Source organism: Neofelis nebulosa, chromosome 12 (genome assembly GCF_028018385.1).
Source record: "Neofelis nebulosa isolate mNeoNeb1 chromosome 12, mNeoNeb1.pri, whole genome shotgun sequence".
NCBI lineage: Eukaryota > Metazoa > Chordata > Mammalia > Carnivora > Felidae > Neofelis > Neofelis nebulosa.
In genome coordinates, this window is record NC_080793.1 from 2,724,501 (window position 1) to 2,748,470 (window position 23,970).

Here is a 23,970-nt window from a genome sequence, read left to right on the forward strand (position 1 = left end):
GTGCGGACGCAGCGCCCCGGGGGGGCCCCCGCCAGGACCGGTGTCTTTGTCACCGTTGGGGAAACCGTAAAATAACACTCGGTAAGGGAGCGAGCAGATGCCACACGAGGGTATTATTGGGGCATGACTGGAGGGGGTGCGGAACGCTCGGGGCAGCATCGGGGCAAGGGAAGTTCAAGACCTAATTTTGAGACGCAGTGAGCAGCGAGCAAACTTGAATTATCTTAAAAAACATATCGATCCTTAGGAGTCAGAATGCTGATAGCAATAGCAACAGCAGTGGCAAAAGTACACGAGAAGCAACACGAAACTACTGTCAACAAAACGCTGGGACCAACCGCGACGGTGGCGGGCGGAGACAAGGGCCGCTCCGGGTCCCCGGCTCCCCCGCCCCCAGTCGCGCGCTCCGGCCCCGCCCCCGGAGCATCCGCGGCTCCGGCTCGCCGCGCGGGCCTGCCCGGCCTCGGCGCTCGGCTCGGCATGCCTGCGGCGCTGCCATGGAGACGCGGCCCCGAGGCCAACGGGCCCCGCCCCCGCCTCCGAGCGCCCCCCCCCCGCGCCCGCACGTCACCGCGGCCCCTCGGCGCTGGTGACTGGGCGCGGGTCTGCGGTGGGGGCGGGTGACTGGGGCGGGAGGCGATGGGGGGCGCGGAGGACTGGGGCGGGAGGCGACGGGGAGGGGTGACCGGGGCGGGAGGAGATGGGGGGCGCGGGGGACTGGACCGGGAGGCGACGGGGAGGGGTGATCGGGGCGGGAGGCGATGGGGGGGGGGGCGCGGGGGACTGGGACGGGAGGTGATGGGGAGGGGTGACCGGGGCAGGAGGCGATGGGATGAGAAGGCGATGGGGAGGGGTGACTGGGGCGGGTGGCAGTGGGGGAAGAGCCCAGTAACAGGGTGACTCCTCGTAGGAGGCAGTGATGGGTGGAGGGCCCAGGATGCTGGGGAGGCAACGGGGTCGTGCCATGAAGGGATCCCGTGCCATGAAGGATGCCCGCTGGCCGGGCAAAGTCAGGGAGACTCTGCCGCCAGAAATGAGGGCAGCGCTGAGTGATGGGGACTCTGGCCATAAAGAAGGAAAATTCTGCATGGCTGGGAAAGCATTTGGGGGGGGGGGGGTCTTGTGGATGCTTCCCTGTTTGGTTTCCACATGACGTCATTTCTCTTTCCAGCCCAGGGGCCTCCCAGATGCCTGGAGCAGAAAGAAGGCGCCGGTGGCGGGGTGAGTACCAAGCCATCCTCAGCACGGGCAGCCCAGGCAAACACCCTCCAGGCCAGGCGCCGAGGGATGAGCCCCAAAACCTGTGCTCTTTCAAGTTCTCAGGACTTCCGTCACAGATGCAGACTCACACGCTCCAACCGGCAGTTCCCCGGTATTGCCCGTGAGGTCCTAAAAGAACTAGGATGAGTCACAGGCCTGCCCCTCAAACCCAGGCTCACAGTCTGGGCCACTGGACGGCGACTGAGATCGTGAAACGTGTCGGTACTTTGGCCTGATGCTCCAGATCCAAAAAGAGTTAAGATCCTGAGCCGTCAAGGCCCCGCTTGCCGCTGGGTGCTTTCCCCCGCCCCTGACGACATGGCCGTTTCTTTGTAGCATCACCCTGGGCGAGAGCTGAGGACAAAGCACTGAAGAAAGCCTGTCTCCAAACCCCGCCGTGCATCAGCGCGGGAGGCCCGCCCAGGCCCAGATCAGCGGAGGGCAGCTACGGGGAATGAGGTCAAGTTCCGTCCAGTTGCACGGTGTCCTTTCACGCAGGGCACCAGAGATACCTTTCCGAGTGAAGTGGGTCCGGCCATGGTGTCAGAATCACAGTAGACCCCCGGCAAGTCCCCCCAAGGTGGGTGCCTCGTCCCTGGCAACCGCACATCTGGTAAGGTGCACACAGCCGTCACCAGAAGACTCTGTGGCCGGGGCGCCACCGTCCAGCTTGCTGTCTCGCGTGTGCTTCTCAGGTGTGCTTCCAGAATGCTCAGAGGCTCCTCTCAAGTTTCCTTGCGATGCAGTCGTCCTGAGGGTGTTGCCTACAAAGGGCCCGGATTCCTCCCTTTCACCACGGAGTTCGATAGGGGATCCCGAAACCCAACAACCGAAAAAGTTAGTCAGCGCACTTAGCGTAAGGCAGCGGGCAGCTGTCCACGCCGCGCGAGCTCCGGCTCAGAGAGGCCCGGTGTGCAGGAGCCCAGGAGGGGAGTTTGCGGCCAGTGATGAGTGGCCGCGTGCCGCTGGCGGAGAAGGCCCTGTCTGAGAGCTATGCCCGGCTGCGGTACCGGGACACCTCCTTGCTTATCTGGCAGCAGCAGCAGCACACACTGGAATCCGTGCCCCCTGGGACATACCTGAGCAGGAGCCGAAGCATGTGGTACTCCCAGTACGGAAACGAGGCCATCCTGGTCCGGGACAGAAACAAGCTTGAGGTCTCCCGGGACACGGGCCAGTCCAAGTTTTGTGCGGTCATGTAACTCCAGCCTGAAGACCGGGGCCCAGGCAGCAGGCTGGGGCGGGGGGAGGGAGAACAGGCCACGTTTCGTTCGGGGGCCTTGGTGATTTCCAGTCCTTCCTGGGAGATCGCGAATAGTGAGCGCGAAGACGAAGCCGGGCCGGTGGCGCCCAAGCCCTCTCTCACGGGATCGAGTGACTGGCGGACCTGGCCTCTGGGCCCGGTGCCTGGTCCGCTGGCACTGCGGGCACAGCCCAGGCCGGGGCACGGCCAGACGCCGCTTTTCTCGGACGCTTCCAAACGAACCAAGCAAGGGGGACTCCCCTGGCTACAAACCACCTTTTCAAAACTTTCTAGGCTGTCGTTAGCATTCTCCCTTCTGCCTGGTCTGGAGACAGATCTAGAAAACGGTGGAGGAGTTAGCGCCACGTGTGGGCAGGCAGCGTCTGCGGGGGGCAAGCTGGATTCCGAGGCCAGCGGCGGCACCGCGGGAGGGACTGACGCCGCGCGTCTTGTCACAAGATGGGCATCGCGTGCAAGGCGCGGGGCAGCTTCCGCACCAGCTGCCGAGTACGTCCCAACACAGGGCGGAAGCCCAGAACTACTGGGCTGGAATCGCGTGGCTGGAAAAGGCCGCTGCGGCTTCGCAGTGCGCCACCTCTGCGGGGTCGGGCGCGTGCCGCGGGAGGCATTTGCAAAGGCTTTGCCGTCTGCTGGGACTGAAGGCTGTGAGGCCATGCAGCTGCGGGAATCTTTTGTCAAGGCTGGTTTTTCTAAATAAATACGCTTTGGGACACTCCTTCCTTCCTCACTTTTTTTTTTTCTTTTATGTTTGTTCGTAGCACCTTAACTTGGCTTCAGATTCTGTGTGTGTGTGTGTGTGTGTGTGTGTGTGTGTGTGTGTGTGTGTTCATACCAGGAGAATCTAATGATTGCTACAAACCCCGTTACAGGAACGCATAAAGCAACCCCAAAGCATCAGCCCTGTGCGTGTGCGCGCACAACTGCGCATGCTTTTAAAGGCACGGCCTGCACCGTGCGCCTTGTTCTGGGAGTTTCTTCTGCTGTACAGATGGACGTCTCCACCATGCTTTGAATGTCTGATCAGCATTCCGGTGAGCCGGCAGGTGGGCAGAGGGTCTCCTCGATGGTGCCGTGCAGACAGCACAGCTCGAGCTTCGTCGTACGTGGTTCTTTTTGTGGCTGTGCCAAGTTCACTGGCAAACATCCCGGAACTGGGACTGCTGGGTCCGAGTGCGTTCCCCAAATGTTTAGTGTCCAGCCACCGGCCTGGTCTTTTGTGACGGACCCTTGGCCGGCTTGCTGCGTGGGTTGGGAGGCTTGAAGTCACATTTCGTGGATCGCCTCCCGGAGCGGACGAGGGAGGCTGGTCCCAGGTACCAAGTGAGGCCTCTGCAGTGAGGGCTGGCCTGTCGAGCAGCCCTGACACGGGAATTAACCCAGTGGACAGCTGGGTCAACATCTCTGCAGGTCTCCCGTTAAAGTCCTGCTTGGGAAGAAAGCAGACTTCAGAGACTCATCGGGAATGCCTCTGTGCCACACGCTGACCCGCACCTCGGATGAACCTGAGAACAGGTGGTGGTTGAGTTCGGTTTGGCCCCAGGCATGGAGGGGTAGCGCCTGGGAAGACCGGCACCGGCCACCGCCCGTGTCCGCACGGGTCAGGGTGTGCAGGTGACTGACGTGCACTGGCTGCTTGTAGGACAGCAGGCGCTAAGCTGCTTAGAGCATCGGAAGCCACCGTCTGCCCGAGGGAAGCCCAGACTGCTGGTCTCCCTGGCTTGGGCTGGGGCCACTGAGGTGGACACGGCCCAGCCCCCGTCCTTGGGGAGGTTGGCCTGGATGAGGCAGGGCGGGGGGGGGGGGGGGGGGGAGTGTGGACAAGGATGCCGGTGCAGGGGATGCTGGGAGGGTGCCCGCTGACAGCCTGGGGGTGGGGTGGGGCGGGGCGGGGCGGGGCGCCAGGCCTGGACCTGGGCCCACCGGCAGCTTTCTGGAGGACGGCTCCACAAGGCCCGGCTCAAACGGCCAGACTGCTTGCACAACAGCGTCCGAGCTCCCGCGTCAACCGCTCCTCGCCGAAGCTTCTACTCCGCGCCGGGCTCCGCAAACGTGCGACAGTGTCTGATGCCCGCTGTCCCGGAACCCGCCCCTGTGGGGACCGAGGCACGGAGGGGAAGGGGGGATCCGCCCGGAGAGGAGGGATGGCCGCAGGAGGACGGGAACGTGACAGATGTGCCTCCACATGGAGGACAGCTTGCTCTGGAGGACAGTTAGCAGACAGGAAAGGCTACGAACGATGCTCCCGAAACCCTGGTGCCTTCCTGCCCGGGGGGGAGGACCGGAGCTGCTTGGGGTATTTCTGCCCGGCCCCTCGTTCTGCAGCAGTAAGGGGACCGGGCCGCCTTCCGAGCACCTCCACACACACGCACAGGAGGCTGGGAGCCACCGAAAGCACAGGAAACAGCACGTACGGGACCTCTTTTTTTTTGTTTGTTTTATTATGAAACAAAACAAATGCCCCAGGAGAAGGGTCCATGATTACCAGAGACATCCAAGCGTACTTTCTACCATTTTTATTCTGTTGTGTTGAGGCCAGCACTGCAATAAACAAGCTAAAACTACTTACATTGGACTCATTTTCAGTAACTGACATTTACAGGAATATACTAGAAACGGCACTAAAAAGTTTAAGAAAAGTTACGGTAAACTTGCATGCACATCATACAGAAAAGTAACATTTTAAATATAAAAAAGAAAAACTTCCTGGACGCGTTACGCCAGCATCGAGGCACAGGCTACAGCGGGTGGAACGCGTCCCTTCTCTGGGCGGTGTTTCTCCCAGAGGGCTGTCACAGACGTGGGTGTGGCAGAACAAAAACAAACAAAAGGAAAACATATCTTACAGTTTGTAAGCAAGAGGACGCCGGCCGCCCGGCAGGAGCAAGGGTCTCTGCCCTCTCGGCCTCCGGGGCTCACGTGAGGCCAACCTCCTAAGCGCACGGGTCCCTCCCGCTCGAGAAGAGGCCGTGAGGAGCTGCCCTCGGGTCCTCGGCGCCGGGACGGCCCTGCCCGTCGTCCCGCTGCAGCCTCCCCAGCACAGAGACGTGGAGAGACGGCAGCCACCGCAGGCTGACCTCGAGGGGGCCGAGGACGTTCCCCCAAACTCTAAAGAGAAACCAGCTTTGAAGTCTGCACAGAAAGCCTTAGAAAACCGCAGCACCGACAGCCTACGACTGTTCCGGATGGACAGCAGCCCTGCGCGCCATCGCGGCCGGCAGCCTCTTCCCGGGGCGAGAGGGGCAGAGGTGTTCCAGAACCCGGTCTCCTGCAGAGCCGGCGGGTACCGAAGGGCTCGGAAACGCGTCCGCTGTGTGAGGAGCGCGGGCTCCCCGACCTACCGGCTCACACAGGCCCCTCGCCACCTCTGCGGCTGGACAGGTGCTCCCCGGGAGCCCCCCTCGGCCCCGTGCAACTCCCGGCACCCTCTGTTCAGGGTCCGTTCGTCACCCGGAGGTGCGCTCGCCGTGCGTTGCCAGAGAGATCCTGCTTTAAGACCCATCCATCGTGTCCTGTATTAATTCCTTAAAGTCCTAGTTTAAATATTCCATTAAAGATCTGCTTAGAAAACACCTTTGAAAAACAAGGGTAACTTTAAAAAATGGCAAGTTTAAAATCCACATATATTTTGATTATAAACAAAACGTGATTAAAAGTTTAACTGGCTCAAAACTCACCTAGCGTCAGAATCACCAGCAGTAAGAAAAATGGTAACCCATCCACTGCCCCATCAGTCAGAGTTCCACATCCACCGAGGGCATCCGTGACCGTAAGGGCCGGTGGAATCTGAATGCATTTTATGATTTAAAAAAACTGCCCCCCTATTAGGATACTGAGGACTAGTCCCCTCGTCTGCCTGGAAACGTGCCACCAGACCAAAGGCCAGGCCACCCGCAGCTCCGCCCCCAAGCACCCGCCTCCAGGAAGTCCTCACAGGGAGGCCTGGGAGAATGCCCTGTGTCAGTCATTTCTGTGCTAATGGGAAAATGCCCTGTGTGGTCTTGGGGAGCGGACCCTCCTGCGGCCGGGGAGTTGGGGGTCTTTCACCCCTGGAGAGAGAAGCCCAGCCAGGGCGAGCCCGGGGGTGGGCTGAAAGGCGGCAGCGGGGGGCCGCTGCTGCTGCCCCTGCCCCGGGGGCTGGGAGGTGAGGGGTGCCCCGTCTGGGGACCCGGACGGCTGACCCCGGCACTCTTGGCCTAAGCCACACGCTCAGAGCTCAGGCAGGCAGTGTGGGGCGGGGCGTCCCTGTACTCAAAGGCCGCAGGGCGGCCTCTGGAAGAAACAAAACCAAAACATAACCTTCTGTTAAACTCTGTATATTATTATTATTATTTTTTTTTTACAATAGAAAGTTAAAAATCAAGACTTAGATTTACTATACATTTTTTTTCTCTCAGATTACAAAGTTTATATTATATAACTGGGGTTCCCTAAATTGATTTCTTTTAAAACAGTCCTAGAGACCAGAGGCGAATACAAAAGAACTCAACAAAATAATAAAAACTGGGGGTGTGCTGTAGCTGGAACTTGTCTGTACGTCTGCAAACGTCTCTCTCTCTCTCTCTCTCTCTCTCTCACACACACACACACACACACACACACACACACACACGAACAACAGACACGGAACCCCAGCGGAGCCGGGAGGGGGGCCGGCGCGGGCGGTGGGGCACGAGCACCTGCAGGCCGGAGTCCGGGGTTCTCCTGCCAACCACTGACGAGGCCTGCACTTCTGCGATATTTTTTTTTTTTAATGCATTTCTTTTGCAGTTTTGTTTTTCTTTTCTTTTTTTTTAAAAAAATGACCAATGATGTTAATAAATAAAGTATTCATATATACATGAAGTTGGGGAAACGGTTCCAGGGTGTGCGGCAGCTAATAGGTTGGGGACACACGTCGGGCTGGGCTTTCGTAGAAAACTGCTGAACCTTACAAAAAGGTCTCCTTTTATTTTTTTATTTATTTTTTGTCTTTTTAATCTTTTTTTTGTTTTGTTTTTTGTTATTATTATTTTTTTTTTTTCTTAAGTTGAGGTAAAAGTTTCAGTGTATGGAAACCTATGAACTGCACACGCAGCCCCCGTGTTCCCTTCCGGGAGCCCCGGACACCCCTCCTCTCCGCGCCCGCCTGCCTCTCTCCCCGCCCCTGCAGAAGCCCTGCCTGGAGCTGGACGGGGCCCCCGAAGCCCGCGCCAGGCTGGCTGTTCTCCGCGCCCCCAGAAAGAGGCGACCCCCAGCCGCGAGGCTGAGCTCGGGGCCCAAAGGACAAAGACAGCGCCTGTTTGCCAAGCTGACCGCTTTCCACACAGTACCATCCAGAGAAACTTCCTTTGCAACAATGCGTTCCGGAGCTAGAGACCAGGTGGGGCGTAAGAGAGGGGTTTCGCGAGAAACCTCAGACCGCATCTGGCATGTTTTTTCTACGGCCGCCGGGTCAGCGTTCGAAGTTACCGTCTCCAAGCAACCGAGTTCGGTTACAAAGACTTTATGCAGAGTCGCACCGTCTCATAAAGCCTCACGTACCCACGAGAAAGGTCTCTGACCTATTAAAGCAAAAACTGGAAGCTACCATAACACTGAGTTAAGAAGAAAGCCCGCACACCATGGAACGAAAGTAGTATATTAACCATAGAAGGGAACGAAGGGAACACTGCAGAGTTGGGGCGTGTGCGACGTTGCTGGTTTTGTGCCGTTCTGGGAGTCCAGAGCTCATTCCGAGTCGCTGCTGTCGGAGCTGGATCCGCTGGAACTGCTGCTCCCGGACGCGGACGAGCTGCTGCTGCTGAGCCGGGACGGCCCTCCCGAGGGCGCGGAGCCCGCTTTCTCTGAGGGAGACGCGGCAGGTGAGAGGCGCTCCCCCGCGCACCCCCGCGCACCCCCGCACCCGCCGGGCGAGCCCTTCCGGAACGTCCACCGGCGTCACACGGCCACGTCCCGTGCCTCGACCCACCCATTTCTTCACCCCGAAGCTCGGTCAATATTAACGAATGTTTGTTGAAAAGAAATGACCGCGTTAATGACATCATGGTACGGTAAGAGATGCGCTCGGCCTCTGTCCGGGTTCTGGGCACAGAGCTCCTAAAACCCTGGGAATCCCCGGACGGGGACGTCTTTGGTTATCGGCACGGAGCCCCCTTTACATCACACCCGAGTTTAGGCTCGTGAGCGACTCAGGGCACACCTAGTCCCCAGGAAAACCATGTGGAGGGGGCTGGGAACTTCCACCCCCCGGCCCCTAACTCCGGGGAAGGGAGGGCAGGGGAGGTGGAGCGCTGAAATGTTCTCGCTCCCCAGAGCTTCCAGGTTGGCGGACGGGCGGAGGGGCAGGGAGGGTGGCGTGCCCAGCGAGGGGAGGGAAGCTGCACGCCCTCACCCCTGCCACGCCTCGCCCCGTGCACCCCTCCCCTTCGGCTGTTCCTGAGTTGTGCCCTTTACGATAAACGACACAGTAAATAAAGCACTTTCCTGAGTTCTGCGAGCCACTCTAGCAAATTATCAAATCCGAGCAGAGGGTCACGGGAACCCCAGCTGACAGGTCGGTGGTAAGGCAGGCCCGGGACTTGCACCTGGCATCTAAGAGAAGGGCGGTCTTTGGGGGTGGACCCCCCACCACTGGGGTCTGAGCGAACCCTACGTAAATAGTGTCAGGACCGAACTGGATGGCTGGACCCCACCCACAGCTGGCACTGCAGAGTCAGTGTGAGCAGAAGCCCACGCACTTGGTGACAGAAGTGGGAGTAAAGCTAGCTCAGAGGTCAACAAAACTAAGTATACTCGCGTCTAGAAAACACAGGGGCGATCTGCTAGGAGGATCTGACGGGGCGTGGGGGGAGGTCAGCAGTATAAAGATATCCCCCAGTCACGTGCCGCCTACTCTGCCCTTCCCAGGGGCGATCCCGGGGACCCTCCCAGGCTTCAGAGGGAGTGGGCAGGGCAAGCAGGACTCGGCAAGGCGGCGGCACCCAGCCGCCACACTATCGTGCAGATGGGACCCCGACTCTGATCACCACCTGGGTGCCACCATCCCTGGGGCCGGGAGAAAATTATTTGCCCTTACAGGCTCCAGAGGAAAGAGACAACGAGTCAAATCACCTGCTCACCTAAAATAAGGCTCCGTGGTCCACAAAGCACAGGGCCTGGCCAGGGGCAGCCGGGAAGAAAGCCCCCTGCCAGGGGCCAGGACCCCAGTCCCTCTCAAGCCACGGGGTCCACCCCCAAAGACCACACTGAGGCCCTTCCACAGAGTCCTCTCCGGGGGTTCTGGCCTGGGGCGCTCCCACCCATGCCTCCCATCTGCTCAACCTCCCTGCAGGACCCGGGTCCCCAGTTTACAGGCAAGGGACTCGGGGGTTCAAGAGATCGAGAGCTTCACCTAAGGACACACTGCCCCTGAGCCGGTGGCGCCGCAGACCGAAGCCTGGGTCCGCCGGCCACTGCCCTACTGCCGACCCTCCCCCCTCGCCAGCAGCAGCAGGGGCCGCCGGGGGACCCCACGCCTCGGCAGCAGCGTGGCCCACGCACAGGTACCTTTCTTGGCAGGCTTCTTGTTGTTCAGCTGTCCGCTGACATCCTGCAGCCGCCTCTCTAACTCCTTCTTCTTTTCCTGAGCTAACTCCTCCTTCGACTTGGCCGCCTGCTTCTTCCCGCTTGTGGCTGCAGAAGAGCACGGAGCTGAGAAGGCAGGGCGGGGAGGGGGCGGGCAGCCACCCCTGGGGCCAAGGCCGCACCCGGCCCTCGGCAGGGCGGCCTCCAGGTGCCAGCCAGCACGCCCCCCCCACCCCCAGACGCTCACGAGCTGTGCCTGGCCCCCCCCCCCCCCCCCCCCGCAGGGCCGCCGCCCGAGCTCCCTGCCGGGACACGGACCCCGGCCCGCATGCGCTGTTCCCTCGCCACAGGCACAGCCTTTTCTGCAGACCTCACGCCATCCCCACTCCACACGGCGCACAGACGGGCGCGTGCCGCTTGGCGACACTGTCCCCCGTGCGGAGGGCAGAGTCGAGACCTGAACGCTGACCCTCCAACTCACAGTTCTCCTCACGGGCGCAGCTCTCCCTCGGCTCGGCCGCCCCGCACGCCTGTGCCGCCACCTCGGAGTCCAAGGGGAACTTACCGAGGGCCCAAAGTGCGTGACTGCGGGGGTCACGTGACTCCGTCCAGGGGGAAGCAACCGACCCCTCAGAGTGAGGGAGAAAGCCCGATGAGCGGGCCACACGCAGGTGTAGGCACACGCTGGCTGTTCCCTGGGGCCGGGCACTGCCCGGCTCTCCTGCCTCCTCGGGCCTGTCCTTTCCCTCACTCCCCAGCACCCGCTGCCCCAGGCAGTGCCTCGTCCCCGTACGGTGCCAACGTCCATCCTGGGAGGCCTCTGGACCCTCAACTCCCAGTAAGAGGAAACTGGTCTGCCCCAGCACGGGGACCATCGAGAGGTTCCCTGCAGCCCTGCTCCAAACGGAGCCTCAGGGAGGCTTGTGGAGAAGGCCTTGGCTGGCACTCAAATGCAGGAGGCTCAGGACCGACCCAGGGGTCCTGCCTGTCCCTGTGACCGCCGAGGCATGCACGTGCTGCCCACCTGCCCAAGGGCAGGGGAGGAGGGCCCGGCTGAGCCATCAGCACCGGTCTTTGGGGCACGTGGCGGGAATGGGGGGAGGAGAGTGACCCACCCCACTTCCTAGCTTCCCGCCCCCCCCCCCCCCCCACCGGGCCTACAGAAGAGAGAAGCGGGGGAGGCAGGGGGGAGGAGGACAGAGATGGCAAGTAGGGTGCTCTGCCCCCCACAACTTACAGAATGGCTTCCTTTGCTTTTTCTGTAAACAAGACTTGACGTATCTCTCTAGTTCCCGCAACGTGGTGGGTTTCAGAGTCTCAAAGTCAATCTCTATCTCGTCAGGGTTGGAGTCCCTGAGCGAGGGCTCCCGGGACTGGATGATGTGCACCACCCGGCCCAGCTTCTCCCCGGGCAGCCGGTTGATGTCCAGGCTGAGCTGGCGCTTCTCGTCGTAGCTCATGGGCAAGCCCTCTTCCTCCTCCTCCGAGTCGTAGGAGGCCGACGCCTGCTTGCCGCCCTTCTTGGGCTGCCTGAGGGACGAGGCAAAGAACACCGTGGCACAGAGCCCCTGTCCCGTCCCCCTGACCACGTGGAGCCCCTGCCCCGTCTCCCCAGCCCCCGTGGAGCCCCTGCCCCGTCGCCCCAGCCCCCAGGGAGCCCCTGCCCCATCCTCCTGTCTCCTGCCCCCCGACCCCCGTCTTCCCACCCCCATGAAGCCCCAGCCTCATCCCCTCTGCCCCTTGTCCCCCCAGCTTCATGGAGCGCCTGCCCTGTCCCCTGTGAAGCCCCTACCCCTGTTCCCCCAGCCCCCATGGAGGCCCTGCCCCATGTCCCTACCCCCCCCCCCCCCACCCCGTGGAGCCTCCAGCCCCTGTCCCTCCAGCCCCTCTGAAGCCCCAGCCCCTTGCCCACATTCTGTCTGGCCTTCTTCCTCTCCAGAACCAGGCTCTTTTACCAAGGGGCAAGCCCAAAGTGGTGCCCCAGGCAGAGAAGCCAGGTGGGCTGAGGGCTGCACGTGTACCTGCAGGGATAGAGAACACCCTGTTCCAGCAGAAGGTGCTCCACGCCTGAGCCAGGAAAGGACTACAGTGGTCAGCTCCCTTCAACACCCCACAGGCGTCTCAAATTCATCTCAAATTCGGCAGGTCAAAAACTGACCTCCATATTGACATAATCCAAAAGGAGACAGGAACGGAGACAGAGGAGTAAAAACCAGAGGGATGACAGAAGACACGGAATGGCAGACCAAAATGCAACTGTGACAATCACTACATTAAACATAAATGGTCTAAAGACACCGACTAAAAGAAAAACAAAGTCAGGCTGGATAAGAAACAAGACCCGACTTACATGTGGTCCACAAAGCCCCATTTTAAATACCGTGACGCAACTAGGTTAGGAGTAAAGAAATGGGGGAATCAAAGGCTAACCAAAAGAAAGCTGAGCTGCAGTGGGTGTATTAGCATCAGACAGAGGAGACTTCAGAAAAAGGAGTATCGTCAGGAAGGAACAGCACGTGGTAAAAGAATCAACTGACCGAGAAGACATCACCGTCCTCAGTGTGCGTGTGTCTAAAATCCAAGCCTCAAAATATACGAAGCAAAACCGGTAGAACCAAAGGAGGCAGACACATCCACGATTACGGCTGGGGACCCAACGATTCTCTCCCTCACGTTAATTAATACAACAAATCAGCAAGAAGACAGAAGACCAATACCACCATCAACCAAATTGACCCAACTGACACGTTTTTGTCTTTTTTTTCCCCCCTGACATTTAGGCAACACTAGACCCAACAGCGGGAGAACACATATGCAAGTCCACGTGGAGCATCGCCAAATCTTGGCCATAAAATAAATCTGAACAAATTCAAAAGTACTGAGATCGCACAACGTATGTTCTCAGACCCTAATGGAATTAAACCAGAAACTAGTAACAGAAAAACGTCCAGAAGAATCTCTAGTTACTTGGAAATTAACACGTCTAAATATCCTGTGGTCAAAGAGGAAGTCTGAAGGGAAATCAGAAGATATTTTGAACCAAATAAAATCATATATCAAATTTATAGAGTACAGCTGAAATAGTGTTTAGATAGAAATTAATAGTTATTACTAAATGCTTACCTTACAAAAGATCTCAAATCAATAAACCTAAGTTCCTAATTCAAGAGAGCAAATTAAGTCCAAAGCAAGCAAAGGAAATAATAAAAATAAGACCATAAACAAAAGGAAGCGAAAGCAGACAAAAACCAATGACGTAAAAGCTAGTTGTTTCTATGGCCAATAAAACCAATCAATCTCCAGATTCACTGAGAAAAAAGACACAAATTACCACCACCAGGAATAAAAGAAAGGACACATCACTACAGACCCCACAGATGTTACAAGGATAACAAACAAACCAATGCCCATAAATTCCACAATTCAGGGAAAGGAGCAATGTGTCCAAAAGGCACAGATCCCCAAAACTCACCCGAGAAGAAACTGATAAGATGACCAGTCCCCTAGCTACAAAAATAACTGGGCTCATTGCTAAAAACCTAACAACGAAAACTCCAGGCCTGGATGTTTTTGCTGGGGAGTTCTACTTAATATTTAAAAATGAACACCAACTCTACACATCTACTCAGAAAATAAGAGAGAGCACCTCCCAACTCGTTTTTGAGGCCAGTGTTACACTGACACCGAGTACAGAGAGTCCGAGAAAATCTGAGGGAGGCAGGGCAAAACCCGAGTATTCCCACCGCCGCCTCTGGACAATGCTGCCGTCAGCCCAGCTGCCAGAGTCCACGTGCCTCTGTCCTCTGGCTTCCAGGCACCACGGCCTGTCCCTTTGGCCTCCCACCTCCACAGCCACCGGGCCTCTCTTGCCTGCAGAAGCACAAAACCTCCCAGGGTGTCCTTTCTCCCATTACTGCCTCCCACTGACCCATTCTCCACATGGACCAGGATCTGACCTCTTCCAGCTCCAACACTTCCTGACTCCCCCTTCACTTGCTCAGGGAATAAAACCAGAAGCCTCAACAAAGCTGGCCCACCTCAGCCACTCCTCTCCCCGACCCCGTCTCTGTTCCTCAGTGGAGCCGACCTCGTCCTGATTCCCACTAGTCTCCAGAACGCTTCTGCTGGGCTCCATGGCTTTGTCCCCACTGTTCCTGACCCTTGGAACCCTGACCCGACCGCTGCCGAGCTTGCTCTTGCACAGCGGTCACCCCACCTCTGGGAAGCCTTCCTTCTACCTTGCGGGAGAGGCATGCCTTCCCCCCGTCCCCCACTGTCCCCCTTGTCCGGGGAGGGGCAGGCACTCCTCAGGGCAGTGGCTGGTGTGGCAAGAGTGAGGACAGAAGGTAGGCAGACCAGACAGCCGAACCTCTGCCAAGGTGCAGTGCCCCCACATCAAATCAGGAAAACAGCCCCAAAGCCTGGAGATGCCAAGGTCTGTGCCGGATGGTGCCCGAGATCGAGAGGCTAGCTGCACGGACTGCTGAGCAAGGCCCCCCAGAGCCCAGTCTTCGCAGCAAGGGCCTCATCTGTCCCCCTAGTCTCCCCAAAAGGCGGGAGAGACAGGACCACCCAGCTCCCATCCCGCTGGATGACGAGAGCCCAGTCTCCGCGTCACCGGGACTTGCCCCCAAGGCTCAAAGGCCCAGATCCAGCACCTGGCCCACCACACAAGCACCTAGGACGTGGGGCACTGGGCTCGAGGGGGTCTGAAGGCACTACAGCCCACCTGCTGGCCGTGGCCGTGCTGCTGGCCTTCTTGGCGGGAGGCTTCTTCGGTTGGGCCTGCTTGGCAGGTGGGGCCACCTTGGCCTTCTTGTCGTCCTCGGACTTCGCCTTGTGCCTCTCCTTGTCCTTGTCCTTGTCCTTGTCCTTCTTCTTCTTCTCCTTCTCCTTCTTCTCCTTCTTCCTCTTTGGCTTATTCACTGGGGCCTGCGACAGGGCGGCCAGCTGCTCGTGCACGGCCTTCAGCTGGAAGATAGCAGGTGGCTGAGCAAGGCTGCCCTGGGGCTGGCCCAAGGGGGCCACAGGTGGTGGCGGGGGCTTTGGGGTGCCCTTGGAGCTACCTCAACCTTGCAGGGAGGTGAGCCAGGGCCACCGGGGCCACACCCTACTGTGGAAAGGCAGGCAGGTCCCAGAGCAGGTGGCATCGAGCTCCACTCTGCCCTCACTGCCCCGTGACGGCTGGAGAAGAGCCGCCTTGCCGTCCTCACCGGAAACGCGGCTCACGGGTGGCCAGGAGGCCAGCAGGTGAGCCTGGTGACGCGTGCAGACCAGGACAGGTGTATAGTAACAACCTGATAAATCGCAGCCAAGGGTGCCTGGGGGGCTCAGTCGGTTAAGCCTCCGACTTTGACTCGGGTCATGATCTCACGGTTCACGAGTTCGAGCCCTGCGTCGGGCTCTGTGCTGACAGCTCGGAGCCTGGAGCCTGCTTCCGATTCTGTGCCCCTCCCCTGCTCACTTGCGCTCTCTCTCTCTCTTTTTCAAAAACAAATAAACATTAAAAAAAAAAAAAAAAAAAAAAAACCTTAAATGGTAGCTGACGTTCTTCTCACCAGGTATCTTCCAGACGAAGGCAAGTCTACATAGAGGCCTGTTAGGTAGAGGTCTATTCGTCTGCACGAAGGAGCTTTTCCACAGCTTCCTTCAGAAACCACAGGGAGGCCACGCGACAGAAGCACAGACTGACCCAGCGCCAGCAGCTACCATGTCGTTTCAGGGACACCCCCACCCCCAACATGGGCCACGAGGGGCCACCGTAGGCTGCACCTCACAGGGGAGGAAACGGATCCTCGTGCATCCCAGGCTGCCTGGTGGCTGCACCCAGGGCCACCTTCCCTGTGGCGCCGCCTCTAACGAGGCTCAAGCCGAAGTCCAACGCCAGCCCCACCGTGGTGACCGCGGAGGCACCTGCACTCGGCTCTCGGGCCGCCTCACCCCCGCAGCGGCCAGGGAGCCGGCCCCCCTCAGACACTCCCGCGGGGCGAGGCACCCGGGGTCCGCCGGGACCCCCGGAACGGCCACCGCAAGCCGGGCGGGCGTGACGCCGACCTGCGGGCGCGGCCGAGGGGCCCCCGGAGCAGACGACCGCCCGCACCTGCTCCTGCAGCTCCGCCAGCCTGGTGGCCCTCTCCTCCTCCGAGTCCGAGCTGCCCGAGTCCGAGGAGCTCTCCTCGCTGCTGCGGCTGCTCTCGGCGCCCTTGCTCAGCACGGGGGCCGCGGGGGCGGGCAGCGCCGGTGCCTCCGCGGGCTCGTCCGGCATCTTGGCGAACCGCATCTCAAACACGTCCTGTGGGAGAGCGGGGGCCGCCTGAGGTCCTGGACGCCCACGAGGCGGCCCCTCGGGGTGGGGGACCCACACCCGAGGGCCCCTGAGATGCCCTCGGAGATACACCCACGGCTGCTTGGAAGGCCCCCCCTCCCCAGGCCCCGGGCGCAGGTCCAGGGACAGGCGCCACGGGGCCCCAGCCACGGACATAGCCTTCTAGGAACTGGTCCGAAAGCCCCCTTTCTCAAGCACGCAAACCTTCTGGAGACCGGTGCCTCCCTTTAGCCTCTGGGTCTGAGGCCCTCCGAGGCTGCCCCCCCCTGCAAAGCAGCCCGAGTGCCTGCCTTTGTCTGACCTGTGGCCTCTGTGGGCCCCCCAGCTGCTGGGTCTGGGGGCTGGTTTACTTTCCCCCTTGGGGTCTTTACCGCAGCATCGCATCTCATTCCGACTCAGGCCCAAAAAAAGTTGTCCTGTCAAAGTTGGCTTTCGAAAAGCCCCCCACAGAGCAGGACCCGGGCCCTCAGGAGCACCTCCCGGCCACGCAGGTTCATTTCAGATGGGGGCGCGCAGCCACGTGGGGCCTCTCCCTCTGCAGAGCTCATCTGGCTGCATCCACACCAGATGACTCACATGAGATGCCACCCCAGTGACGAGCCATCCGGCTCCAGAAGCACCCGCTCCGGGTTCTGGACCCAGACTCTCCTCCTGGGGTGAAGACCGCCCCAAAGACACAGAGGCGCAGAGCCAGGGTCTGGCCGGGCCCTGGCACGTGGCCCGGAGGGGCGCAGACCCCAGAGCTGCCCCCGCACCACTGTGGCAGCGCACGCGCGAAACGGCCATCGCTAACCAAGGCTCTCGGCCTCTGTGGCTGCGCTGCCGAGAACCACCTTTTGCAGGACAGAAGCGGGGCCTCCGGCCTCCGCTTGCACACCCGACCTGCCACCAGGGCCGCCTGGCTCCCTTATTAGGCTGCACCGGGTTCCGAAGCATCACAGAGCAAACGGAGGGGAACTCTGCTCCGAGGCACAGCGGGCGTGGTCTCAGTAGGAAACCGCAGATCCCGCGGGCTTTCTCCGGGCATTCTGGGACCACCAAGGCCACTCCGCCCTCCTCCCCAGCGGGAGCCGGTCCACAGAGGGCGTGCCCCCCCCCCCCCCCCCAGGCATCAGCACGGCCCCCCCACAGGAGGACCCAGCGGCACAAAGACAGCTTCTCTGCTTCTCCCCCATCGCTCCCTGAGTCTCGGGTGGTCAAGGGTTCTGAGCAAGACAAACAAAAAAAAGCGTTCTAAGCAAAAAACTAGGAACATCTCACGCGACAAACATACTGCGTCCTGGAGAAACGGAATGCTGGAAGAGAGAGAGTAGAGGTCCACGATTTTTACTCTTCCCTCCAAAATACTGTTCCAATTACACGACATTTAAAATTCCGCTGCTATTAATTATAACAGCAACAGCGCCCATCACCAAGGGAGCGTACCGGCCCCCGCAGAAACGTGTGCGCAGCACCCAGACTTTGGCCAAAAATCCCACGCATGCACGTGCACACACACACACGTCTGTGTGTGCGAGGTGTGAGAGCACAGGTACACAGTCCCTGCACCAAAGGTCAGGCTCGCCTTCCCTACGGTTCCCACACCTCGTCCCACAAACCGCTTTCGGCGTCAGAAAAGGCCACGCAAACAGCCATCGCATACAACCTCCGGCAGCCTCGCGGCGAGGCCCCCCCCCCCACACCCCCAGGCACGGAGCCGAGAGCAGGAGAGCTGCAGGAGAATGGACACCCCCTCATCCTCCCCGGCCCAGCTGGAGCGCAAGCCCGTCCCGGAGGGCGTGTGCCCGAGGCTCGCCTGTCCGCCCCCGGGGAGAAACGTGTCCCGCGGCATTCCTGGCCAGATGTCCCCTGCGATGCCCATGTCCTTCCCGAGTGCCCACCCTGGGCTGGGTCCCACCTGTGCCCAGAAGGCCCCTCTGCCCGGGAGCGCCTCAGGTTACCTGGAGCTTCCTGGCCATGGCCACCACCTCGTGGTCCGGGGGGTTGTATTTGTAGCAATTGGAGAACATTAACCGGATGTCAGCTGCGAAACCCTGCGCGTCTGGGTACTCGCGGCTGTCCATCTTCTTCTGTAAGACACGAGCGACAGGGTGTGACGGGCGCCGCCCCCACCCAGCAACCCCACTCCCCGCCAGGCCCCGCCTGCATGGACCACTGCCAGCAGCAAGCCCAATAAATAGAGTGGGGGGGGGGGGGGAGGGAGAGGGGGAGGGAGAGGGGGAGGAAGCAGGACTCGAGGGCTTGGGAGGGGGCTCTGGGACCCCCCGGAACACCACCCCAGAGAGGCGGCTGCCCTGGGTGGAAGGAAAGGAGGCATCCTGGCTCCTGCAGCCGCCACGTAAGCTCTCCTTGCCCTGGTTTCCACACATTGTGTGACATTATACACAATGAAATCCCTCACGGGGGGAGCTTCAGGGGGGACGAGGGGCTTCCGGTAAAAGTCACTGCCAACACTGGTCGGTGGGGGGGGGGGGGTCTCCTCAGGTCATGGACTGAGACGTTCACTTCACCTCTCTGAGGACCCAGATGCCCCCCCACAAGCAGCACCGGACAGTCCTGGCCGACCCAGTGGAACAAGGTGGGGCTGGCAGGGGTGAGACGCAGGCAGGCTGTATGCCGAACACAGAGGCACCACCACGGATGGGCACAAGCTGCCAGTCAGGGCAGATGGAGGGGAGACTCCGTGAGGGAGCGAGCTCCCTGGCTCTCCCGGGCCCAAGCAGAAATCATCAATCAGTGACCTCCTGTCGGCGAGGGTTGCCCCTCTTCCCGGGGCGCTGAGCGCCACTGCAGCGCGACCCTGCAGGTTAGAGCCCAACCACCTGTCTCACTTGAGCCTAGACGAACAGAATCCCGGACTCTGGTGGGCTGAGTGCAGCCTGACTCCAGGACCCTCGGCCTCTCTAGCGCCCTGGATACATGCCCCGTCTCCCACCAGCTGCAGAGCTGCGGACAGCACCCAGGCTGCATGGCTCCAGCCCTCGGCACAGCCTCCCTACCGCGGGAGGCCCGGCTACCGGGCACAAACGGGCACCCGAGACCCTCTTGACTTCTGTACGATTTTCAGGCTCTGGTGCTAACTTGACCGCTGGCCGCCTGGGCGGGGCTGAGGCAAAGACAGGCTAAACCTAAGTGCACTGGGGGCCCAAGGAGAGTCGGCCGCTGGCTGGGGCTCCTCGGGGGCTCCCGGATGATGGGTGTTTCTCAAGGGGAGCGCCAGAGCAAACCGCCCAGGTCCCCGCAAGACGCGGCCCCCTCCCCACAGCCTCAGCGCTTCCCACTCAGCCTCTCCCTGGCCGTGTGGCCTGGCCGTGTGGCTGCTCGCGTCGGGCCTCACGTGCCCCCCAAGGATCTGGGGATTAACAAGGGCACGAGCGTCCCTGTTGTCAACAACACCCTCATCTGGGTGACAGGAGCTCTGCCGGCCGAGCTCAAGGCTCGAAGAGTCAAAGACCTGAATTCCGGGCCTGGCTCCGCCCACAACGCACCCACCCGTCCAGCCTCAGCTTCCCGGTCCCTAAACAGCAGGGGCGCGTGCAGACGCAAAGGCCCAGCCCCAGTACCCCCCCCGACCCAAGTCCCAGCCAGGTCACTGCATGGGGAGAACGAGACGGGCAGACGGCCCTGTCTGGGACTGAGGGGGCAGCCACCTGCCGTCAGCCTGGAGCCAGGACCCCACAGACCCTACGGAGGGAGAGAGCCTCCACGAGGTGAGCGCTCGGCCTCGGAGAACTGCACCTGGGAGCATGTGTTCCCACCGCCCCACGGTCAAGACTGGCTAGACAAGAGCCGGCCTCGGCCAAGCACGAATCTGAAGCACGGTTAGCAATCTTCCCCGGGAAGGGAGGCAGCCACAGAGCTGGGATCTGCTCTCCACCGGCCTCTGCCTTGCTGGCACCTTTGCGTTCGTCCTGCATTTGTACTGACTCGTGCTGGTCACGAACCGTCCAAAGCCAAGGTTACCAGGCTCCCAGTGGGGGCAGGACCTAAGGTATCTGAGGAAGAGGCTTGGTCACTCGAATGCTTCACCAAGCGCCACCACCGAGGTGGGCGGGGGGGGGGGGGGGGGGGGGGGGCGGACAGCCAGGTCTGTCCTGCCTGAAACCCACACGCGCCCGGGGGAGGAGGCTCCAGTAAGGAGACCCTGCCCGAGTCTGGCAACACTGGGAAACCAGGCAGAACGACGGAGACCAGCCGTTCCGGGGCCAGACCCTATCCGTGCAAAGGCGCCACCACTCCCCTTTGTGGGGTGGCTCTTGGGGCCACACGGGCAGCTGGCAGAGGAGGCGGCCTACAGTCCCCCACCGCCAGGGGCGTTCCTCGGAACCTCGGGAACCAGCACCGGGCCAGCTCGGAGCGCTCTCTGAGGCCGGAGACGGGGGGGAGGGGGGCAGGTGTGCTGGGGCCCGAGCCCGATCGGGACAGGGGGTCAGGAACCCCACCTGTGTGTGCTCAGGGAAGACCCCTGGGAGCTCATCCCAGCCCTGGGTCTGCTGCCCTTCGGCTGCGGCCGCCCCCCGGGCACTTTCTCTCCCCGGTCTCCGCTTGTAACACCGGCCTGGCCTGGTGCAATATCTGAGAAAGCCCCGGGCGGAGGCCCTGGCACGGGAACCGGGGGGGGGGGGGGGGGGGAGGCGGGCTCTCGGTCTCCGCTCTGCCACCTGCCCCACTCCGAGGCCCCGGTCTGGCCAGTGAGGGTGGGGGTCGCCCGAAAGGGCCTCCTTGCTGAGGTCACGGAAACCGCAGACGGGCCGGCACGGGACGCGAGAAGGAGCGCGCAGACCCGGGTGCAAGCGGGACGAGGACCCCGAAGCTGCAGGCTCAGCAGGGAGAACGCGCCTCCCCCCTCCCCCCGTCCCCGGGCCCGCGGGACCCCTGCGGCCAGCCCCGCCCTGAGCGGGCCGCGCGTCCGCGTACCTTGACGGTGCTGAGGTCCATCGGGTGCTTGATGATGTCGTGGTAGTCGTGCAGCTCCAGGGCCTCGGCGTCCACCGGCTTGTAGAAGGGCCAGGCGTAGGCCGCGTGCTTCTTGGACAGCATCTCCTTGAGGATGCTGTCACAATGCCGCAAGTGCTCCGACAGCTTGCCCTTCTTGCCCGCGTGCTGGGGCACCTCGCCGTCCTCCAGGTCCTTCTTGGGCGGCTTGATGGGGCGGCCCCCGCTCTCTCGCCGCGCCACCACCTTGGCCTGCTTGGGGTCTGACAGCGGCGGGGGCGACTCGCTCCGGCTCGCGGTGATGGCCGACGTCGTGGGCGTCGTGGTGTCTGCTTTCCGCTTCACCCCCTTTTTCTGCGACAGCGACGACGCGACCGGTGAGCCCCGGGCACGAGGACGCGGGTGGCTGCGGCCGCGCTCCCAGGGCGCTATCGGCCAGGCACCGAGCAAAGCGGCCGCGCGCGCGCGCGCATGCACAGCCACACCCGTCCTCCCGCTGCCCCCCACCCCCGCGGCACACGGGATGCCGAGGCTCAGAGGGGCCACGTTTCAGGCCCAAGGTCACACAGCTGGCAGTGGTGAGGCTGGACTCAGAAACCGTCCCCCCGAGCCGCCCCTCCGAGGGCCCTGTCCGTTTGCCCCCCCGGCCTCCGAGGCTCCGGTCACACCCCAGCAGCGTGAGGTGTCACGTGCGACTCAGCTGCATCTGTCTGACCTCGGGGGCCGTGCTGGCTCCAGAGGCCAGCATGACCAGGATGACCCCAGGACCGGGATCGTCCCCAAGCGGGACTCGGGCTAAGGGACAGCAGAGATGAACGGGATTCCCGGCTCTTAAAGGCCAGTGGGAAAGCCCCAGATCAGGGCCTCAAAGCTGGGGCTCCAGGGGCAGCCACGGTGGAGCAGGCCGAGGCCCGGAGGCAGGAAGAGCGGAGAGGGCAGGGTTGCAGCCGCGGGTCTTGGACCAAGGACTCCCAGGGGCTGATTGGGCAAGTCGGGACTTCCACCCCAAAGGCAGCGGGAGCCACAGAGAGCTCTTTTCCCCGAGGAGAGGGAATGTTAAAACGACCAACAGAGCCTTCTGCAGGCGTGTGCAGGGCACTCACACGGGCTGCGCCCGGTGAGGGAGAACCTGTTAAAGCCCGGGAGTCCTGGCACGTGCGCGTCTCTTCAGGCACCGGGCCCGGGGGCCCACAGGCATCACGGTGTGTGCTACAGCCAGGGCTCAGTGCGTCCCCGAGACCGGCTCGGCCAGCTCCCCGCCTCCCAGACAGGCAGAGGCACCCCTCGGAGCCGCAGCGCCCGGGCTGACGGCCTCACGGGGATCTGCTCTCTGGGGCGCCGCCACGGTCTCCGCCCCGGCCAAGCCACTGCCCCCCCGGCTGGCAGGGGCACGAGCTGGCGGTCCACAGACACTCGTGGGCACCCACAGGACGCCAAGCGTGTGCCACAGAGGCCCGGCGGAGAGCTCATCTGGCCACGGCAAACAGGACACGCTCCAAAAACAGCCGGGCACTGTGCTCGGCAGCCTGGCCAGGCGCCGCCCGGGAAAGAGCAGGCGGTGAAGACCACGGGGGAGGGAAAGCAACGGAGGGGGCGTTTTACCTTGGGGGAGCCACTTAACCCCTCTGAGCGCCTGCTTCCTCATCTGTAAGATGGGGGAAATACTGTCTGCCCCAGAGGGCCGCTGTGAGGGGCAAACGGAAGACACACGTCAGCGTCCGGCACGCGGCCTGCCCCAGACCTCACGGGGAGCACCGGCTCTGAGCCCAGACCCGGCCAGGACGGTCCCCGCCACGGAAGTGCCAGCCACACCGGGGGGACGGATGGCACCGGAGCTCACGCCAGCAGGGGCGGGTGCAAGGCCCCCCGTGACGCACCCGGGCCACTGCCCTAAATTCAAGCGTGAGCGGGGGAGCTGCGGGCCCCTCCACGCTCTCCCCACACCTTCCCACAGGACCCTTGCACGGTGAAGACCGAGCCTTCAGGGCCAGAGAAGTGGGGGTTCAGCACAGCCTGCCCTCACCAGCTGTGTGACCTAAAGCCACCCGAGCCTCGGTCTCCCCGTCTGCATCAGGAGCACGGAGAGAACCAGAGTCACATGTACCCAACACCCGACAAGCAGTCGGTGCCCAGGGACAGGTGGCCGTGCACCCCCCCGGCCCGTCCCACACCTGCCCGAATCCAGGAACCCCGGCCTGGCCATCAGACAGCCGGCTGACCTCGTCCCCAGGGACGCTCACCTTGACGACAGGCGGTGTGGGAGGGACCACGGGGATGATGGGCGTCGAGGGAGGAGGTGGGGCGGCGGCCGGGGGGACGGGGACCGACGTGATGTTTGCAGTAATGGTTGGCACAGGGGTGGCGGCAATGACGGGCGTCTGGGAGACGGTGGGGGGGACGCTCTGAAAGGGGGCTGCTGGGGTGACAGAGGACACGGCCGCCACTTGCTGCGTACCTTGAAGGCAAGGAAAGCACGTTGAACACACCAGGCTCTACCTGCCAGCCAGCTTCTAGAAGCTTCTAGAAGCTTCCTGGACCATCCCCTCCAGCCAGAGCACTCCGGCGCCAGGGAGCCCCTCCCCAAGGCCCCGGCCCCGAACCTTGGCTGCCTCCACGGAACACACCTCCCCAGGCTCTCCCTCTG

General features: G+C 61.7%; 2 protein-coding genes across 9 annotated transcripts in view; one reads left to right on the forward strand and one right to left on the reverse strand.

Annotated features, from left to right (window-relative positions):
- Window positions 1–413: 413 nt before the first annotated feature.
- On the forward strand, window positions 414–3,239 carry BRD3OS (BRD3 opposite strand). Of its 4 annotated transcripts, none has more exons than XR_009251309.1 (3): window positions 414–610; window positions 1,172–1,221; window positions 1,597–2,211. XR_009251309.1 is itself a non-coding variant. In XM_058693627.1 (2 exons), the coding sequence occupies exon 2, from the start codon at window positions 2,208–2,210 to the stop codon at window positions 2,460–2,462; it is 255 nt and encodes an 84-aa protein (XP_058549610.1). In that variant the 5' UTR covers window positions 884–1,221; window positions 1,597–2,207; the 3' UTR covers window positions 2,463–3,239. The 4 variants fall into 4 exon arrangements, 1 of the variants encoding a protein (XP_058549610.1); XR_009251310.1 differs by having other exon boundaries at window positions 571–603; XR_009251308.1 differs by lacking the exon at window positions 414–610 and having other exon boundaries at window positions 873–1,221; window positions 1,597–1,840; window positions 1,956–2,211.
- Window positions 3,240–5,022: 1,783 nt separating this feature from the next.
- The window catches only part of BRD3 (bromodomain containing 3), a 65,671-nt gene continuing 46,723 nt past the window's right edge, over window positions 5,023–23,970 (reverse strand). For all 5 annotated transcript variants that reach the window (XM_058693615.1, XM_058693613.1, XM_058693614.1 and 2 more), the window contains 8 exons: window positions 23,567–23,781; window positions 21,309–21,680; window positions 18,332–18,460; window positions 16,167–16,358; window positions 14,796–15,037; window positions 11,304–11,596; window positions 10,049–10,174; window positions 5,023–8,346 (listed from right to left, as the gene is read on the reverse strand). In XM_058693615.1, the coding sequence (XP_058549598.1) occupies window positions 8,231–8,346; window positions 10,049–10,174; window positions 11,304–11,596; window positions 14,796–15,037; window positions 16,167–16,358; window positions 18,332–18,460; window positions 21,309–21,680; window positions 23,567–23,781 (1,685 nt within the window). In that variant the 3' untranslated portion in view covers window positions 5,023–8,230. The remainder of the gene's footprint in view (window positions 8,347–10,048; window positions 10,175–11,303; window positions 11,597–14,795; window positions 15,038–16,166; window positions 16,359–18,331; window positions 18,461–21,308; window positions 21,681–23,566; window positions 23,782–23,970) is intronic.

Bases quoted from the DNA above. Each gene is read 5' to 3' on its own strand.
- BRD3OS (XM_058693627.1), top strand. From the start codon at position 2,208: ATGAGTGGCCGCGTGCCGCTGGCGGAGAAGGCCCTGTCTGAGAGCTAT.